This window comes from Schistocerca americana, chromosome 2 (genome assembly GCF_021461395.2).
Source record: "Schistocerca americana isolate TAMUIC-IGC-003095 chromosome 2, iqSchAmer2.1, whole genome shotgun sequence".
In the NCBI taxonomy this organism is placed as follows: domain Eukaryota; kingdom Metazoa; phylum Arthropoda; class Insecta; order Orthoptera; family Acrididae; genus Schistocerca; species Schistocerca americana.
The window spans coordinates 657814963-657831290 of NC_060120.1; the positions used below are offsets into that span (position 1 = coordinate 657814963).

The window sequence follows — 16328 nt, forward strand, 5'->3', positions numbered from 1 at the left end:
TAGATATCTACAATGGTAAAAGTGTTGCCAGTGCAGAATTTTGTGCACGAACTCACCACTCAATTATGCTTTTTAAGTCTTCGATGGGATTCATATCAGGCGATCTGGGTGGCCAAATCATTCGCTAGTACCTTTCAGTACAGTGGTTGTCAAACTTTTTTTCACAAGAGCCAATACTGACACTTTATAATTAGGAATTTGGTGGGGGGGGGGGGGGGGTGAAAAGGCAGTAAAGTGGCCATTCAGAGAGACACTTAATTTTTCGCCAAACCATGATGGTTACTGATAGCTGACCACTTACCCAATTTGAATACATGTAACTACATAAAATTGGTACTTTCGGCACACTCTTGACATTGTGGCTCTGGGAATATTGAGTTCTTCAATGATTTCCGAAATGGAATTTCCCAAGCGGCTAGCTCCAACGCGTTCAAAGTCTGGTAATTTCCGTTGTAAGTACTTAATACGTCGAAGAGCGTTTCACAAGAATTGCCCAAGTACAAATGGCAGCAGCGCCATCGTACTGCCCTTTTGTACCTTGCGACGCTATGCTACCGTCAACTATGTGTGTACATATCGCTATCCCATGAATTTTGTCGCATCAGTGTACTCCTTTAATGCCTCGATATTTGCGAATAGCAGCAAAACTACTGCTTTTGTTTTGATAAAACAGCTTTACGAGTAGAGTCCTTCTCATCTAGGCCCGGACAACGCTGTATGTCTGCAACTGTATTGCACACCGGTGCCTGTGTTTCAACACTGCGTCTCCATATCAGTACCGCCGGCACCTAATGGCAAGTTATGATACTAATACTACATAGGAAATCCTGCAGCGCAAAGTGGGAACATCTGTCCTAATTCAAATTACTATTATGAGGAGTATTTACGTATTTCAGCCTACCTCTCCTCTGCAACGTCGTCAAAAATGAAAACTGTGCTTAGTTTTACTTATTTAGGTGGGGGTGAAAGTTATCTTTAAAATAATAAAAAATATGAGTGAAAGTTATCCTCAGAATAATTAAAAATTTGCCTTAAGTACTGTTTCTGATTCTAAGCGCTGAGCTGTAATAATGAATGAACTGTCGTAATGAAACTTGTACTGTCGTAATGTGAAGGCAAAGCTGCACTGTATTAGTAATTAATTATCGTAATGAAAAGGGAAGTCTTCCATTCTGTAAAAATTAGCAAACTGCCTGAGTAATGAACTTTGACATGAAACCTACAATAATTGGTAATGCAAAACTGATCACAAAAACTGTCTCGGAATGACATAAGTTAGCCCTGATTGAGTAAATGAAAAAAAAAAAAAGTATTTTGCCCTTACCTCTATTCTGCGCAAATCATGATAACGCGTTGCAGTACTGCTCTGTCTTGCGCGCCACCATGCTAAAGCTGTTAATTACTGTATCTACACAGAGGCACTCGAGAGATGTAATGAGGTCTCTGTTAGTTACAAATCTAATTTTTCGAACACTTGGTTCCATGATCCATTAAAAAAAGTAAGAGAAAGGTTGGTAAAAAAAAAAAATGAAATACATGCATAAATGGCAACACTAAGTTTTTTTGTATACTGTGAAAAAGTGCTTAAGGCTGATTTTTAAATTTAATGAACGTCTTAACATCCAAACAATACACTTTCCGATCTCCCAAATCTAGTAACTCTCAGGACAATAACCAACTTTGTCCGATGACGCAGCAATAGTGAAAAAGAAGTAACATCATTATAATATTTAACTCTGACATTCCATTAGACTTCCTCCTTCACAAATCAGTTTCCGTTACAATCTTGACATGATAATGTCGACTGAACAAACAGATAAATTGAGATTTTACATTTGAAACATGACATGTATTAATAAAACTATACATGACAGAAAATAAATAAAAATTATTGCTGGACATAAATAGTTGCGTAACTGAAAATAGATACAAGTCATTGCTGTACATAAATATATTGTTACAAGTATAGTATTTGCTAAATATTAGGGTACACACACAGTAGTGCAAACTGCATTAAATGTGTAGACTATTATTACAGAGAGCCGATAGAATACATATATGACTGCCACAAAAAGTGCCCTCAGAGAGTAAAACTTGCAATTTAACTGCCAACCATAAGTGTGTAGGGAAACTAGATGACACATTGAAGGAAAATCTTACAGTCCCACAGACAATGATAATATAAATATTATTTGAAAAGCACAGTGAGACAGTCTTGCAGACCCACCGTCACTGTCACAAATATTTGGTGTAACTGACCAGTGCAAGACAATCCTGCAGTTCCACGGGCACCGACATCAGAAAAATTTGGTTTTGGCAGTAATGAGGAGTCAGCAAGCACAGAATATGCTAAAAAATAGTCCATCCACGCTAACAACAACCTAACCACTCATTACAAACATGTCTCTACGAGGCATCTACAGTACGTATAATCTTAAGTGCTGTACAAGCTAATCACAAGCCAGGGTATAAGACTCTACAGTCTCTCATCAAATAAAATACGAGAGCTAACAACAGCTCCCAATGAAAATATTTCAGTATGTGTGTAGAGTGCCAATGAAGTACAAATGATACATATAAAACAAGAGGGTATGTCCATGCAATGAAATACAATGGTGAACTAGCATACATGTTACATCGAAAAACAAAATGAGAAACATATTAACCTAAAGAGCAAAAAAACGAAGCAAACAGAATACGGTGCATCTTAACACTGGCGAAGTGCCTTAAAACTTAGCAAATAATCAGTTTTTCAAAAGTATTTACAAAGTCCACATATCAGAGTGATATGCAAACTTAGTTGCTGTGTGACAAGAATTGCATACAAAGTTATAGTGGTGGCATATGAATATATATATCAAGAGCAAAGTATGCCACATATATATCCATATATTCATTATTTTGGGCAAATTCTTCATGTTGGCCGTCCGGAATGGCCGACCGGTTCGAATCCTGCCTCGGGCAGGATATATATATATCAAGAGCAAAGTATGCCACATTCGGTAATGAGTAACACAGTTCTGTGAAAAGAAAAAATTGTGGTATATATTCAGAGAAGTGTGCAAACATAGTTGCTTTATGACAAGACACTTTCCATATGATTGCAAGAACGTCTCTATGTTATCATAAAAATATTTATACTAAGGTCTTGGCTAACTATCTCTGCAGAATAAACACAAAATGGAAAAACAGAAGTTCCACTAATTATGGGAACAAATAGGACGTGAGGAGAAGAAGGAAAGTTTGTATAGTGCACTAGCACTGTTGGACCTGTGGAAAGAGACAATTTAAAGTCATTCATCGTGCGTCAGTCAACATAGCAACATGAAGAAAAAAATGGCTCTGAGAACTATGGGACTTAACTTCTGAGGTCATCAGTTCCCTAGAACTTAGAACTACGCAGACCTAACTAACCTAAGGACAGCACACACATCCATGCCCGAGGCAGGATTCGAACCTACGACCGCAGCGGTCGTGTGGTTCCAGAATGCAGCGCCTAGAACCGGTCGGCCATTCCGGACGGCCAACATGAAGAATTTGGCCAAAATAACGAATATATGTCATACTTGACAAGTTGGCTATCATCACATGGCGGAAAAATGTGATCACCGGGAAAAAGAATTTAGGTATCCAACCACAAATCACCATAGAGGAAAAGAAATCACGTCCAGCAAAGCAGCAAAGTACTTAAAAGTAATGATAATTTGATACTAGAAATACGTACAGAATGCCATAATGATCATACTTTTTGCTGACAAAGGCAGAGCGTTACCTATTCTCAATACGGTAAGACTTGTTAAAAAATGGATTAGTACAAACTTTGAAAATTCATCAGGTGCAAAACGACGATACATGGTCTGCCAAGGTGTCAGCCACATGAACATTACATGAACGTTTACCGTTTGCTTATATACGTACCAAGCTGACTGTACTAAGCTGCTGAAGTATGTAGATCTGTTACTCCTGAACAAGATTATGGTAAGACGATGCCAAAAAAGGAAACATTTACAAGCACAAGGTGTGTCTCTGTAACGGTTAAGTACATAGGATTAAAATGTGCTAGTGGAAAAAAAATTGCTATACTAAGGCTCACCATAAACGTGAAAGAAAATATATGCCATAGTCTATCATGTTACTGCCAATGCGTAATAAACCAATTCCAAACCACTCTACAATCTTCACTGGTTTCGAAATACTCGTTCACAGGCTCTGCATGATAATAACCTACCTTTTATCAAAGTCGCTTATCTCGATGGATTCCCCCATTTGCAGCCCATACCTTCGATAGGGTGTTTGCTCCGTTTACATAATTCTTTTGTTACCGCTTCACACGCCCGCAACGACAACAGGCGGCACTCAAAGTCACGGTGTGCAGTGGTCATGATGTTTTGGTTTATCAGTTGTCTACTAAGTGTTCAAAGCTGTTAGTGTAAAGTGATAACTGTCATTTTAATTATGGTAATTTATGACTCAAAGAATGACTTCTTCCGGCTCCCACTGCCCAACTGTGCTCCTAATGGTCGTTCCACCCCGCCGCCACCGCCACCACCAACGCCATCACTACTCCCACCACACCTTAGCATCACTCCAGCATCCCAAGACAGGCGTTCTTAATCTATACCTTGTTCGAGCAACACTGCCATCACCATGAAGCAACAAAGATCATCCACCACCAATGAGAAGAGTAGAAAGAAAATAATTGTTACGTTAATTCCTCCTTCTCTTTTTCATTGTTGTTGTTATTATTTGCTATTTACAGTAAAATTTTTCTCTCTCCTGTACTGCAGCGGGCTCCAACTGATAATGCAGTTGAACAGCCTGATTTATGGGAGCCATTCGTTTTCCACTGCCCTTACCTGATTTGATGGACTTTAGGTTCCCGTCGCGTGTTTTGTCCAGCTCTTAGTCCACGACATAGCATCAGGATTGGTCCTCCGGTGGAATATCACCAGACAATATAAAGGAAATATTCTTGTACTATCGTGAGTGACCACCACCACCTAGATCTTCATCACAATATGTGTGGCTACAGTGGCTTAATGCAAACGTTAAGGTGTTTTCATTCACTGTTATGTACCGTCTAAATTTGAGCGGTGGCTAATGTATTATTTTGCGCATGCCGCCAGGACGCGAATTTATTGCTCTAATAGTGTTTCAAAATCCTCAGGTTAGTGCCAAGAATGTTATGCTTTCGTCATATGAGTGGTGGCACTTCTCTGTCGGATGATTAAACTGCACCCCCTGTGTTACTGGGTAGTCACTCAGCATGTGTCAGTGACTACCCGCAAATTATTAAAATTACCAGTGATAAGGATAGGAAGTGACATTCGGAAACTTGGTGCGCGCAAGTCCAGCAATGCTGTGGGCAGTCAATGACCATGTTAGTTGGCGAGATTATCTTTACAGTTTTTCTGGGGAAATATTTGGTATGCTCTTTCAGAGCTGACTAATGACAACATTTCCAAGGATGTAGTCACTAAAAACATTGATATGTGTTGTGAAGCTGTGTGGAGCATGTATGGTGTGTTACCACTACCAGATGTAGGCAAAGAAATTCGTGTGTACTTACATAAGGCTTATCATAACCACAGAAATTTAAAAAAAAGTAGCTTGTACAAACATTCTTTGTACTTTTTATGCTGTGTCGCCGTAGTTCTGTCGGTGTATGTGCATGCAATAAGAAAAATTAGTGTGTATCCATTATTAACTGACTCCCAGCTATGCAATGGCTATGCCTTTTGACATATGGTGGTACTATACAAATTATATGTGGCAAGTATTTTGTAAATCAAAAGGCCAAGAGAGAGTTATTTAGGGGTGTATACCCATTCTACCTGAATGGGGAAGGGCATTTTCTCTCATTGTTCTCTTATGGAAACATGCCAGCCAGAAGCGCCAGCCTAATTCAATGGTCCTCATGCGCACAAACTGGCCATTTCCCTGCATGTTTTGTTTATTTAGGACATAATTAATGGACAATAACTGTCATGATATCTAACACAATTTTTGGGAAATATAGCGGCCATGTCTGAGACTTGGCTTTATGTCTACCCAGGTGTTCAAATGCATTTAGCATAAAGTGATAACTCTCTTTTTAATGACAGTAATTGATGACTCAAAAAATAACGACTTATCTGCCACACCACCACCACCGTGCTGCTATCGGTTGTCTGCTACTAAGTCCATCCCCACCACTCCTTAGCGTCATCCAGGCACCCAAAGAGAGGCGCTCTTAGCCTGTACTTCGTACAAGCAACCGCACCACCTTGAAGCATCTTCAGTTTCCCGTACGATAATACACCCCCATACCCGTATCTGATTTCCTCTATAAAAAAGAACACATCTGTAAATACGGAGCTTAACACTTCAGTGCACTAAAAAAATACACTCTTTCTTCTACAATGTGACGTTGCTAGTCGAACGTTAGCATGCTACTGTCGTGACCATCTATGGAAAGAGGTAGGACAGTAAAACCCACCACTAGGTGTGACTCGTTACAGAACATGGGGTTCGGAATCTCGTCTGCTTTGTAAAGTTGTTGATCTCTGACATCTCTGCCGAAAGAATACAGTCCTCACGCATACACAAGTGTTTTGGTGCTCGCCTTTCATCATACATTGTTGAACATGAAGCTCAGCAGCAGACCACTCCTACGTGTTCAAACGTTGACCCAACGACATCGTCATTTACGATCGCAGTGGACATGGGACCGTCAGGTATCGACCTTTGATCAACAGAAACGTGTCGGCGCTCTGGGTTAATTATATTTTTGCTACACTAGGTCGATGGTCGTCTCCACAAACGCCGTCAACGAGGTGAACAGCGGCTCGAAACATGCAGCGTGCCACGGGCACAGGCTGGTGGAGGCAGTATTGTACTATGAGAGACACTATCCTGCGTCTGTGTGGGACCTGTGGCGCTAATAGAAGACACGCTGACAGCTGCAAACCACCTGCATCCATTCATGCTTGATGTCTTCCCTGATGGCAATGTCATATTTCAGCTGAATACTTGTCCAGGCCTTTCACCCAGAACCATGGTTCAATGGTTTGAGGAGCATTATAGTGAACTCACGTTGATGTTTAGGCGATCAAATTCGCCTGATGTAAATACTACGGAACCCACCCGGAGCACTATCGGGCGCCATCACCACGTACCCATATGAGCTGCCTGTTATTTACTCGAATTATATGACTTATGCGTAGATATCTAATGCACATACCTCCACAAAACTACCTACAAACTGTTCGGTCCCTGATAAGCAAAATCAGTGATGTATTTCGTTCCGAAGACGGGGAAACAAGCAATTAAACAGGTGGTCATAATGTCCTGGCTCATCAGTGTAAAAGGCTAATTCACGGAGTAGGCCGCCATATTGCTCATAAATTATAGTAATTATCATGACAGTTATTGGCAATTAATTATTGCTTAAATAAACACAACATGTGGTGAAGTGGATAGTTTGTTTACGGAAGGGCCGCTAAATTAAGAAACGGGAACTGGATGGCTTGTTTACATAAGGAAAATAATGTCCTCCCATTCAGACAAATGGTTACACATCCCCACATACGCAGTGTGGTCAGTTATTTGTGTGATAAAACTTCACGGCGTTGCCAATCTGCCAATCCTGTCCTCTACTTCCGAGATTGTTATATTCGGACAAGTGAACTAGAAAGTTAGGCTTCAACTGTGTCTAGCCGAAATCAATGCATGAGTGATGTAAACTGCATAGAGCAAATTTACTCTGTTAGAGCTCACCCATGATGCATTCCATTGGAGGATAGTAATTTCAGTTTCCAATTTTAAAGTACCAAACCTTCTATCTCAAATGAGAGGAATGGCTTTTGGATCCAGTTAACTTTGGACATCATGTGTTAATGACAAAACAAGTTTTGATACCTCATTATCAAATATTCAAGGGAAAATGTTATGTGCCTCATCCTGTTTATAAATAACCTGATATTAAATGTAATAAAGCTAACACTCAGCAAGTTGATTACTACGATGGAATCTTTTTTTACGTTTTCAGGTGAAGAGTACACAACAGCATGGAATCGTTCAACGAAACTCGACCACCGCCTCCATCTTGGATCAATCAGGAGTTCATAGAATCTGTACTGATAAATAAAGTTGGAAATCAAGCTTCTGTAGATTCAATTAAAGTACAATACGCTTGTCCACCAGGAGCTGGCATTACAAGTTTGTTGTTCAGAGTGACTGCTATTCTGAAGGGCAAAGATAATGAACAAGAGGCTAAAAAGGAATCACTGCTAGTGAAAACTGCTCTTGACTTTGGGCCAATGAAGGACTTCAATAAAAATTACCAGGTGTTCAGAACTGAGACACAGATGCTGCGTGAGGTGATGCCACAGATCCAGAAAATGCTGGCATCGTTGGAGGGTGAGGACTTCCGGCCGCTGACAGCTCGATGCTACGACGGGGGTGAGCAGCCGGCACTCTTCCTTGTGCTGGAGGACCTGTCAGAGGGTGGCTTCAGGATGGCTGAGGGGCAAAGTCTTCTGAACTACCAACACTGCAAGGCGGTCCTGCGAGCGTACGCCAGATTGCATGCCGCCTCGGCCTTTCTACTCGACAAACAGCCCCATTACAAGAGCGTGTTCAATGAGACTATGTTCACAGACAAGCGTACTCAGGACTATTTCAGAGCAATAGGGTCTAAGATCATGTCCGCACTGGCAGATGAACTGAATAAGTGTCCAGGGTATGAAAAATATTCTGAAAAATGCCGGGGATTTATAGACCGATCTGCTAACAGTATCTTCGAAGTACTTGAACGAATGAAGGAGGAGACCAGGTTACCTGTGCTGGGCCATGGTGACTGCTGGAAGAACAACTTTCTGTTTAAGTATGTGGACGGTGAACTTTCAGATGTCAGAATTGTTGACTTTCAGGTAAGAATGCCTCACACTTTTTGTAATACGTTCTGTCCACATGGAGCTTAATTGTTTTACCAGTAATTATGTGAGTTGATCTGCCATGTCTACAATAATGTAGATTATTTAGACCGATAGTTGGAGTGGTCGGTCGTCAAACAGAAAATGGCCTGCACGCCCTCCAGCATTAATAGTTCTGCACTTTTATCTGTGGAATAAACTAATTAAGAGGATTACAAGGCAACAGGCAACAGCTATGTCTCCCAAGGATCTGGAAACTCATGAAACAGGGGCATGAGCCAAGTCAAGATGAAGTACAGTGTGCAGTTAAGACTCCCTAGAATCGCTTTATGCCATTTACCAGTGCTCAGAGTCAACATTATGAAAACTTGATTTGAAAGCCACAAAAATGAACACACGAACCGTGCATGGGATACGCGTTTGCTTAAATCTGGATAATAGGACATACGTTCGTGGAACCCCTTCTCTTGAAGACGAGGCAGTAGTTTGCCGCGCTGTTATCTTGTTAATCTCAAGTTCCATGCACTATGTTTCCAACATCCTCTACTGAGGCTTTTCCAAAGCCACAGAAAACGTGTGTAATGAAAAGAATGTCAGTGTGCCTAAGGCAGCTAAATTTACTTACGTTCGGCAGAAAATTCGCTAAACTGCCAGCTTCAACTTAGCGAAACCTGCATATCAATGTATTTACTCGTTCTGAACGTATTCGGAATGGTATGTCCTAGCTGCCTCACCATGCATACTATCGTATTACCAAAAATAAAATTGTGTTCTGCTGCAAATAATTATTCGTTTGATTTTTAGCTCACGGACTGTCTAGTTAATGACACATCAGTTTGTAACGTGTTTTGCTTCATGGTGACCAAATCATAATAATTCAGGGCGTACATTCCAAAAGTTCTTCATCCTTGAAACATATTCTGCGATATTTTATACCAGGGTAAGTACTCTGTGCCATGCACTTCACAATGGTTTGCAGTATGTGTAGATACAGATGAATCACGGAAAACACCTTCATATCCATCGCTTGTCGTAGTGGCTGGGCATCTCGTTTCGTATTGCAGTGGACGTCCTTAGTACGATGGCATGAAACCATGAACTGTGTTGACACTGGGCAAGAGGTGGACCAAGAGTTTATTGACTTACTCATTTTCTGAAGCTATTTTCAAGAACGTTCATTAAGCCATTGTTTTAAGTTTCAGATGTCATAGACTTATGGTTCGAATCAAGGGGATTCCTTTAGCCTTTAGCTGTTCTGCCATTTTCTCGGATCATATCTTCAGGATTCGCTTTTTCAATCAGTACAGTTTACTTAGTGCATCAATCTTAGAGACAGTGGAGTAGATGAGACATCATCGACAGAAAACAATTCTTATCTGTTCTTCTTCCTTTAGTGTCCCACATTACTGCAGTAAATGTTGCCTACAAAGAAAATGACTCAAACATTGCAGGACAAACTAATGCTTTTCAAGACCGATGGGAGTACGTATCATTCCGCTTAATACTAAAGCATGAGGAATCTGTGGAAATGATCAAGCTGACCAAAAACCCAAGATCTACAGGGAATCAAAGGCAGACTTTCATCTCGCTGTCGAATGTGCGATTATCGCTGGATTGGTTGCTAGCAACAAGGGATAAGAAGCAGTGGTCAGTGAAGCAAACGATTCTTCTATGACTTACCACATACCAGTCACTCCAATAGGATGAAGTCACTCTGACCAACCTCTGCATACGTCATTATCGTTAATGTAGGACTGCACACTCCGGCGACAGAGTTCCTCATTCTGTGAAGGCTGTGGCGTACAGATCATTGTACGGCAACTTTTAAGTGTTGTAAAGCAAATTTAAGTGGACACCTGCCATCTGCTTTAAAAATTTTGTATAGTGTCTAGCCTTCAGTCTAACGTTTTAGACTAGAATTTTTAGCTGGTCATATTGGGTGTCTCATGCTGTATTAGACCAAACTCCGTCCAGCCACATATTCTTGTCATGATGTTTTAGATCATGCCACTTAATTTATCTTTTTTATCAGAGTTTTAGATTTTAGATCTGACTGTTAAGCCCCCAAACCATCATACCACATCATCACTGCATCGAGTTGAGGTGCCTAGAATACGCAAATATTGTTCGTAATAAAGTGCAGGAGTAGTAAGAAACATTGCGATGGGACTCTCGGAAAAAGCACACAGTATAACTCTAAAGTCTAAACGTTCTACACCTCTGCATCGACGTCTGCAGCCACACTGCACGCTGCATTGTTGGCCTTAACACTGGACTGCTACTGACACCTCGCCACATTAATAAGGCACTTCCAGAATGAGATTTTCACTCTGCAGCGGAGTGTGCGGTGATATGAAACTTCCTGGCCTGAGTCGTGCTTCGGTATCTCAGATGGTAGAGCACTTGCCCGCGAAAGGCAAAGGTCCCGAGTTCGAGTCTCGGTCGGGCGCACAGATTTAATCTGCCAGGGTGTTTCATATCAGCGCCCACTCCGCTGCAGAGTGAAAATCTCATTCTGGAAACATCCCCCAGGCTGTGGCTAAGCCATGTCTCCGCAGTATCCTTTCTTTCAGGTGTGCTAGTTCTGCAAGGTTCGCAGGAGAGCTTGTGTAAAGTTTGGAAGGTAGGAGACGAGATATTGGCAGAAGTAAAGCTGTGAGTACCGGGCGTGAGTCGTGCTTCAGTAACTCAGATGGTAGAGCACTTGCCCGCGAAAGGCAAAGGTCCCGAGTTCGAGCCTCGGTCGGGCGCACAGTTTTAATCTGCCAGGAAGTTTCAACAAGGCACTTGCTCGTAATGAATTGAAGATATACCACTGAGAATACCGCCAAGACTGAGTTACAAGTTTAGTGAATGATATTAGTCAAATGAAACACAAATAGAATACCTTTATTCGCCTTGAAAGCAATGTCTACTGGCCACATTTCACTTTTTGGCAACATTTATACAGTGGCTGGAAAAAGTCGGGGAAAGTTTCTTTTTCAGTTAGAGATCAATGTCAATCAAAATGTGATGCGGACAAGTGTGCATTGCGGATTTCATCAGTGATCTATTTCGAATGGAAAACAATTATCCGAAACTTTGTGAATGATGGCGTCCTTACTAATTTCTCGGTTATTCGATTCTGTGCCAGCCTTAGCCACACTTTGCCGATTTTGTCTGCTGTTATGTTCGTCGATGATCGACAATAAGTTCCGAGAGCTGCCTCACTCGTTGTGCATCACCATCTATTTCAGTTCCGTTCCCGAAGGGTTGGACCAGTAGCAAACACACTTTCTCCTCACTACCTCTGTTCTGCACAGCCGGCCGGTGTGGCCGAGCGGTTCTAGGCGCGTCAGTCTGTAACCGCGCGACCGCTACGGTCGCAGGTTCGAATCCTGCCTCGGGCGTGGATGTGTGTGATGTCCTTAGTTTAGTTAGGTTTAAGTAGTTCTAAGTTCTAGGGGACTGATGACCTCAGTTGTTAAGTCCCATAGTGCTCAGAGCCATTTGAACCATTTTTTCTGCAGACTTACGCGAATATCTCTCGCCTCTCGATCTAGTTTTCAATGATTTTTAACAGAACACAATGTTCACGCATCACCACATCTCTATAAGATAGGTGATAGGAAACATGTCAATAGCTACCTACCAGTTTCACTATTGACATAATTTCCCACAGTATTTGAGAAAGTAATGTACTCGAAAATAGTATCTTACCTGAGCAGCAATAGCATCCTTTGTACATCACAGTTTTCATTTCATAAGTTTTTTTTGACTAAGAATGCTATTTATACATTCATCACCAAATTTTACAAGCATAAAATATCAAAATGACAGTGACTGCCCTTTTTTGTGATCTATCTAATGCGTCTGGCTGTTTGAGTAACTTTATCCTTCTAGATAAATTAATGGTATAGTCAACCAATGGATAATGCCTTATTAAACAAAAGAATGCCGAAAATTGTCCTCAATAACTCAACGAATAAAGCCGTTCAAAAAGAAAAAAATGTTCAAATGTGTGTGAAATCTTATGGGACTTAACTGCTAAGGTCATCAGTCCCTAAACTTACACCCTACTTAACTTAAATTATCCTAAGGACAAACACACACACCCATGCCCGAGGGAGGACTCGAACCTCCGCCGGGATCAGCCGCACAGTCCACGACTGCAGCGCCCGAGACCGCTCGGCTAATCCTGAGCGGCGAATAAAGCCGTGGAAGATTCTTCTGGTGGAGAGAAATCACTTATGTGGATTCACGAATTCATGAAGCTCAGTGCTAGGTCTACTGTTGTTTCTCAAATTATATATATTGGCACAGAATCGGATAACCCAGGAACTGGCAAAGACAGTGTGGACGCCACAACTCACAAAGCTTTGGCTAACTGAAAACAGTCGCTGTGTAAAGCTGTCGCCGCGCGGGATTAGCCGAGCGGTCTTAGGCACTGCAGTCATTGACTGTTCGCGTGGTCCCGGCGAAGGTTCGAGTCCTCCCTCGGGCATGGGTGTGTGTGTTTGTCCTTAGGATAATTTAGGTTAAGTAGTGTGCAAGCTCAGGGACTGCTGCCCTTAGCAGTTAAGTCCCATAAGATTTCACACACATTTGAACATTTTTGTAAAGCTGTCCGCATCATATTTTGATTGACATTGCTCAATAATTTCAAAAGAAGCTTTCTGTGACAGTTTGCAGCAACTATATAAACATTGTCGTAAAGAGAATTGTGGCCAGTGGACATCACTTTGAAGACGAACTGAGGTATTATGTTTGTCTTTCGTTTGATTAATATCATTCATCGAACATACATATATATAATGACCATCCATCTAATATTCCATTACTCATTCTTCATGCTAAACACACTAGCATTTTGTTCATTCTGATAATAAACAGAGCAACAGAAGAAATGATAAATACTATTTTTGAAAACATTATTGAAATGCAAATGGTCTCACTATCAATTTCCAGAAGGCAACATATTCACTTTTAGAGGTACTGTACCAGTTGATAAATAAAACAGATGTCGAGGAAATAATAAGTGTGCTGTAAACTTCGAAGTTTTTATGTAGCAATGTTGATGAGAACTGAAGTTGAACAAAAATTTAGAACTCCTAAAAGAACTCAGTTCTTACACATTGGCAATTAGAATCACTGGAAACCTTGGGGGAAGACAAATCGTTGACATACTCTGCATATTCCGATTCAATACTGTCATGTGGAATAATGTTATGGGATAGCTTTACTTTTGGAAAGAAAGTTTTCATTGGTCACGAAAGTGCTGTAAGAACAGCATGTGATACTCACCCATGATTATACTGCAGATACCTGGGGTTAGGTATTTTGACTAGTGCATCACTGTATTTCTACTCCCTCATTACATTTCTCGTAAGCAACCCATTAAAGTACAATAAGAACAATGGTGTATATAATTACAATATTGGAAGAGAAAATGACATTCATTATTCCACATTTAGATTGTCTTTTCACAAAAAGTGGTGCACAATTCTATCACCAAAATTTTTGTTCCCTTACCCACGATATAAAACGTCTGCGAGAAAGCGAAGTTCAATCTGAAAACAAACTGAAAAAGTTTGCCTTTGACATTTTGTATTCCACAGAAGAATTTCTGTTTATTTAATATGTGAAAGGTGGTGTGTTAGAAATTACTAATTCACATCTGTATTAAAGAAAAAACAGTTTGTAAATGGTCAGTATGTAGCCATACTTATGTACGAATTAGTAATAAGAGTATAAAATGACTCGTTCCATCTCACTAAGATTAGTTGTCCTAATCATTTTTGATTCATATAAACGGCTAACAAACGAAATAACTAAAACAAGAGGTTTCCTGCTCTCTACTGTAACTGTAAATGGACTCAACTTACTAGAAGATTTCTTCCCTATTTCGTCATTTATCATAATAGAATTGTCTGCGAATAGCTAGTACATCCAATAGTGTGAGTTTGTGATGAATAGTATGACATCTTTACTCTAAACTAGTGTTATGGTGATGTTTGCAGGTATCATACGTGACCAGCCCAGCCTCGGACCTGCAGTACTTCCTGTACGCAAGCGCTAGTGAGGAGGTCCATCGCCACCACATGGATGACCTTTTGTGCGAGTACCACAACACGCTGGTGGACATTCTACGGCGCCTGGGCATGCAGGAGGAAGCTGAGGTCTTCACTCTAGAGGAGCTGAAGCGGGAAATGGACCGCTGTCTAGTCGTAGGATTTCTCTTCAGCATCATGAGCAGCTTTGCTCTGGCGACTGAAAAGTACGGTGTAGAGTTTACGAAATTGTTCACTGACCCAGGACACGCCGAAGAAGCTTTCGGAAAGATCTTCAGAAATCCTTATTCGTTATCCTACATGAAATACCTGACACCATTTTTTGAAAGTAAAGGAATTTTATGAACCTATTACAATTGACATTATTTAACAACTTTTTAATGGTAACTTTAGACATCCTTTCATCTCCCTGAAACTATTAGCCTTGCAGCAGCATACCTATGCTATTACATGATTAATCAGTATTTGCTTCTCGAGGTTTTGTATTTAAAGAGTGAGACTACTGCTATACTTTATTTACAATAAGCGTGCTGTGCGGAATTCAACAACATTTACATCGACCTGGAAAACAACGTGGACTACAACAAAACAAATCGCCATGTGCTGGAATTTACGTAAGCAAACACCACTATTTTGCTTCATATATAAATAAACGCAAGCATTTTAGCGTATTTTCATTACTGAAACGACTTATGAAGTGGCATCAAATACTGAAATATTTTTGTGCAATATGTGAGCAGACGACATGCTGTCAGTTAAAACAACTGGTTAACTAAAAATATTAGATGGACATGGTATCCCGAAACCGGTTATGGCACTAAAATAAAACATTTAAAAGTTATTGTGACTGGTTGCATCATTCACCGACCAAAACAAGTTATTATTGTAAAAGCTATATCAAAGAATGTCAACAGTAAAAATATTTCTACTGAAACAGCTATATCAAAGAATGTTAACATATTTTTTAAAAGTCCAATGTGGAAAACTATATATATCTTTTCATGCTACTAATATTATTTTAAAAAGTTTGTAGGCAACATTATTAAACACTATTAGTATAAAAAGAATTTGATCGTTGTTATTAAAACGTGTATTAAATAAATGAAAACGTATTTCTGTGTTCTTTAGCTACTACATTGCCATTGTTCACACAACAGAAAAAAATTGTACCTACATATATAGAAGTAAACTAGAAATTATTAAATTGTCATTTACATCCGTCCTGATCTTATTTACAGGAAGACCCAATAACAGCAGTAATTGTACCACAATCTAATACATACAGTCACGACGCTCTTTAGTGCGGAAGTTGCTACCGCTTTCCAGCTGGAGCGAGACTAGCGCTCCAAGTGGTGAGAAAGTA

General features: G+C 40.4%; 1 protein-coding gene across 1 annotated transcript in view; it reads left to right on the top strand.

Moving 5' to 3' along the window:
- The window catches only part of LOC124589910, a 39870-nt gene extending 23840 nt beyond the window's left edge, over positions 1-16030 (top strand). Inside the window, exons 2-3 of the mRNA XM_047131607.1 lie at positions 8030-8912; positions 14915-16030. Coding sequence (XP_046987563.1) covers positions 8049-8912; positions 14915-15310 — 1260 coding nt within the window. The 5' untranslated portion in view covers positions 8030-8048 and the 3' untranslated portion in view covers positions 15311-16030. The remainder of the gene's footprint in view (positions 1-8029; positions 8913-14914) is intronic.
- Positions 16031-16328: the final 298 nt, after the last annotated feature.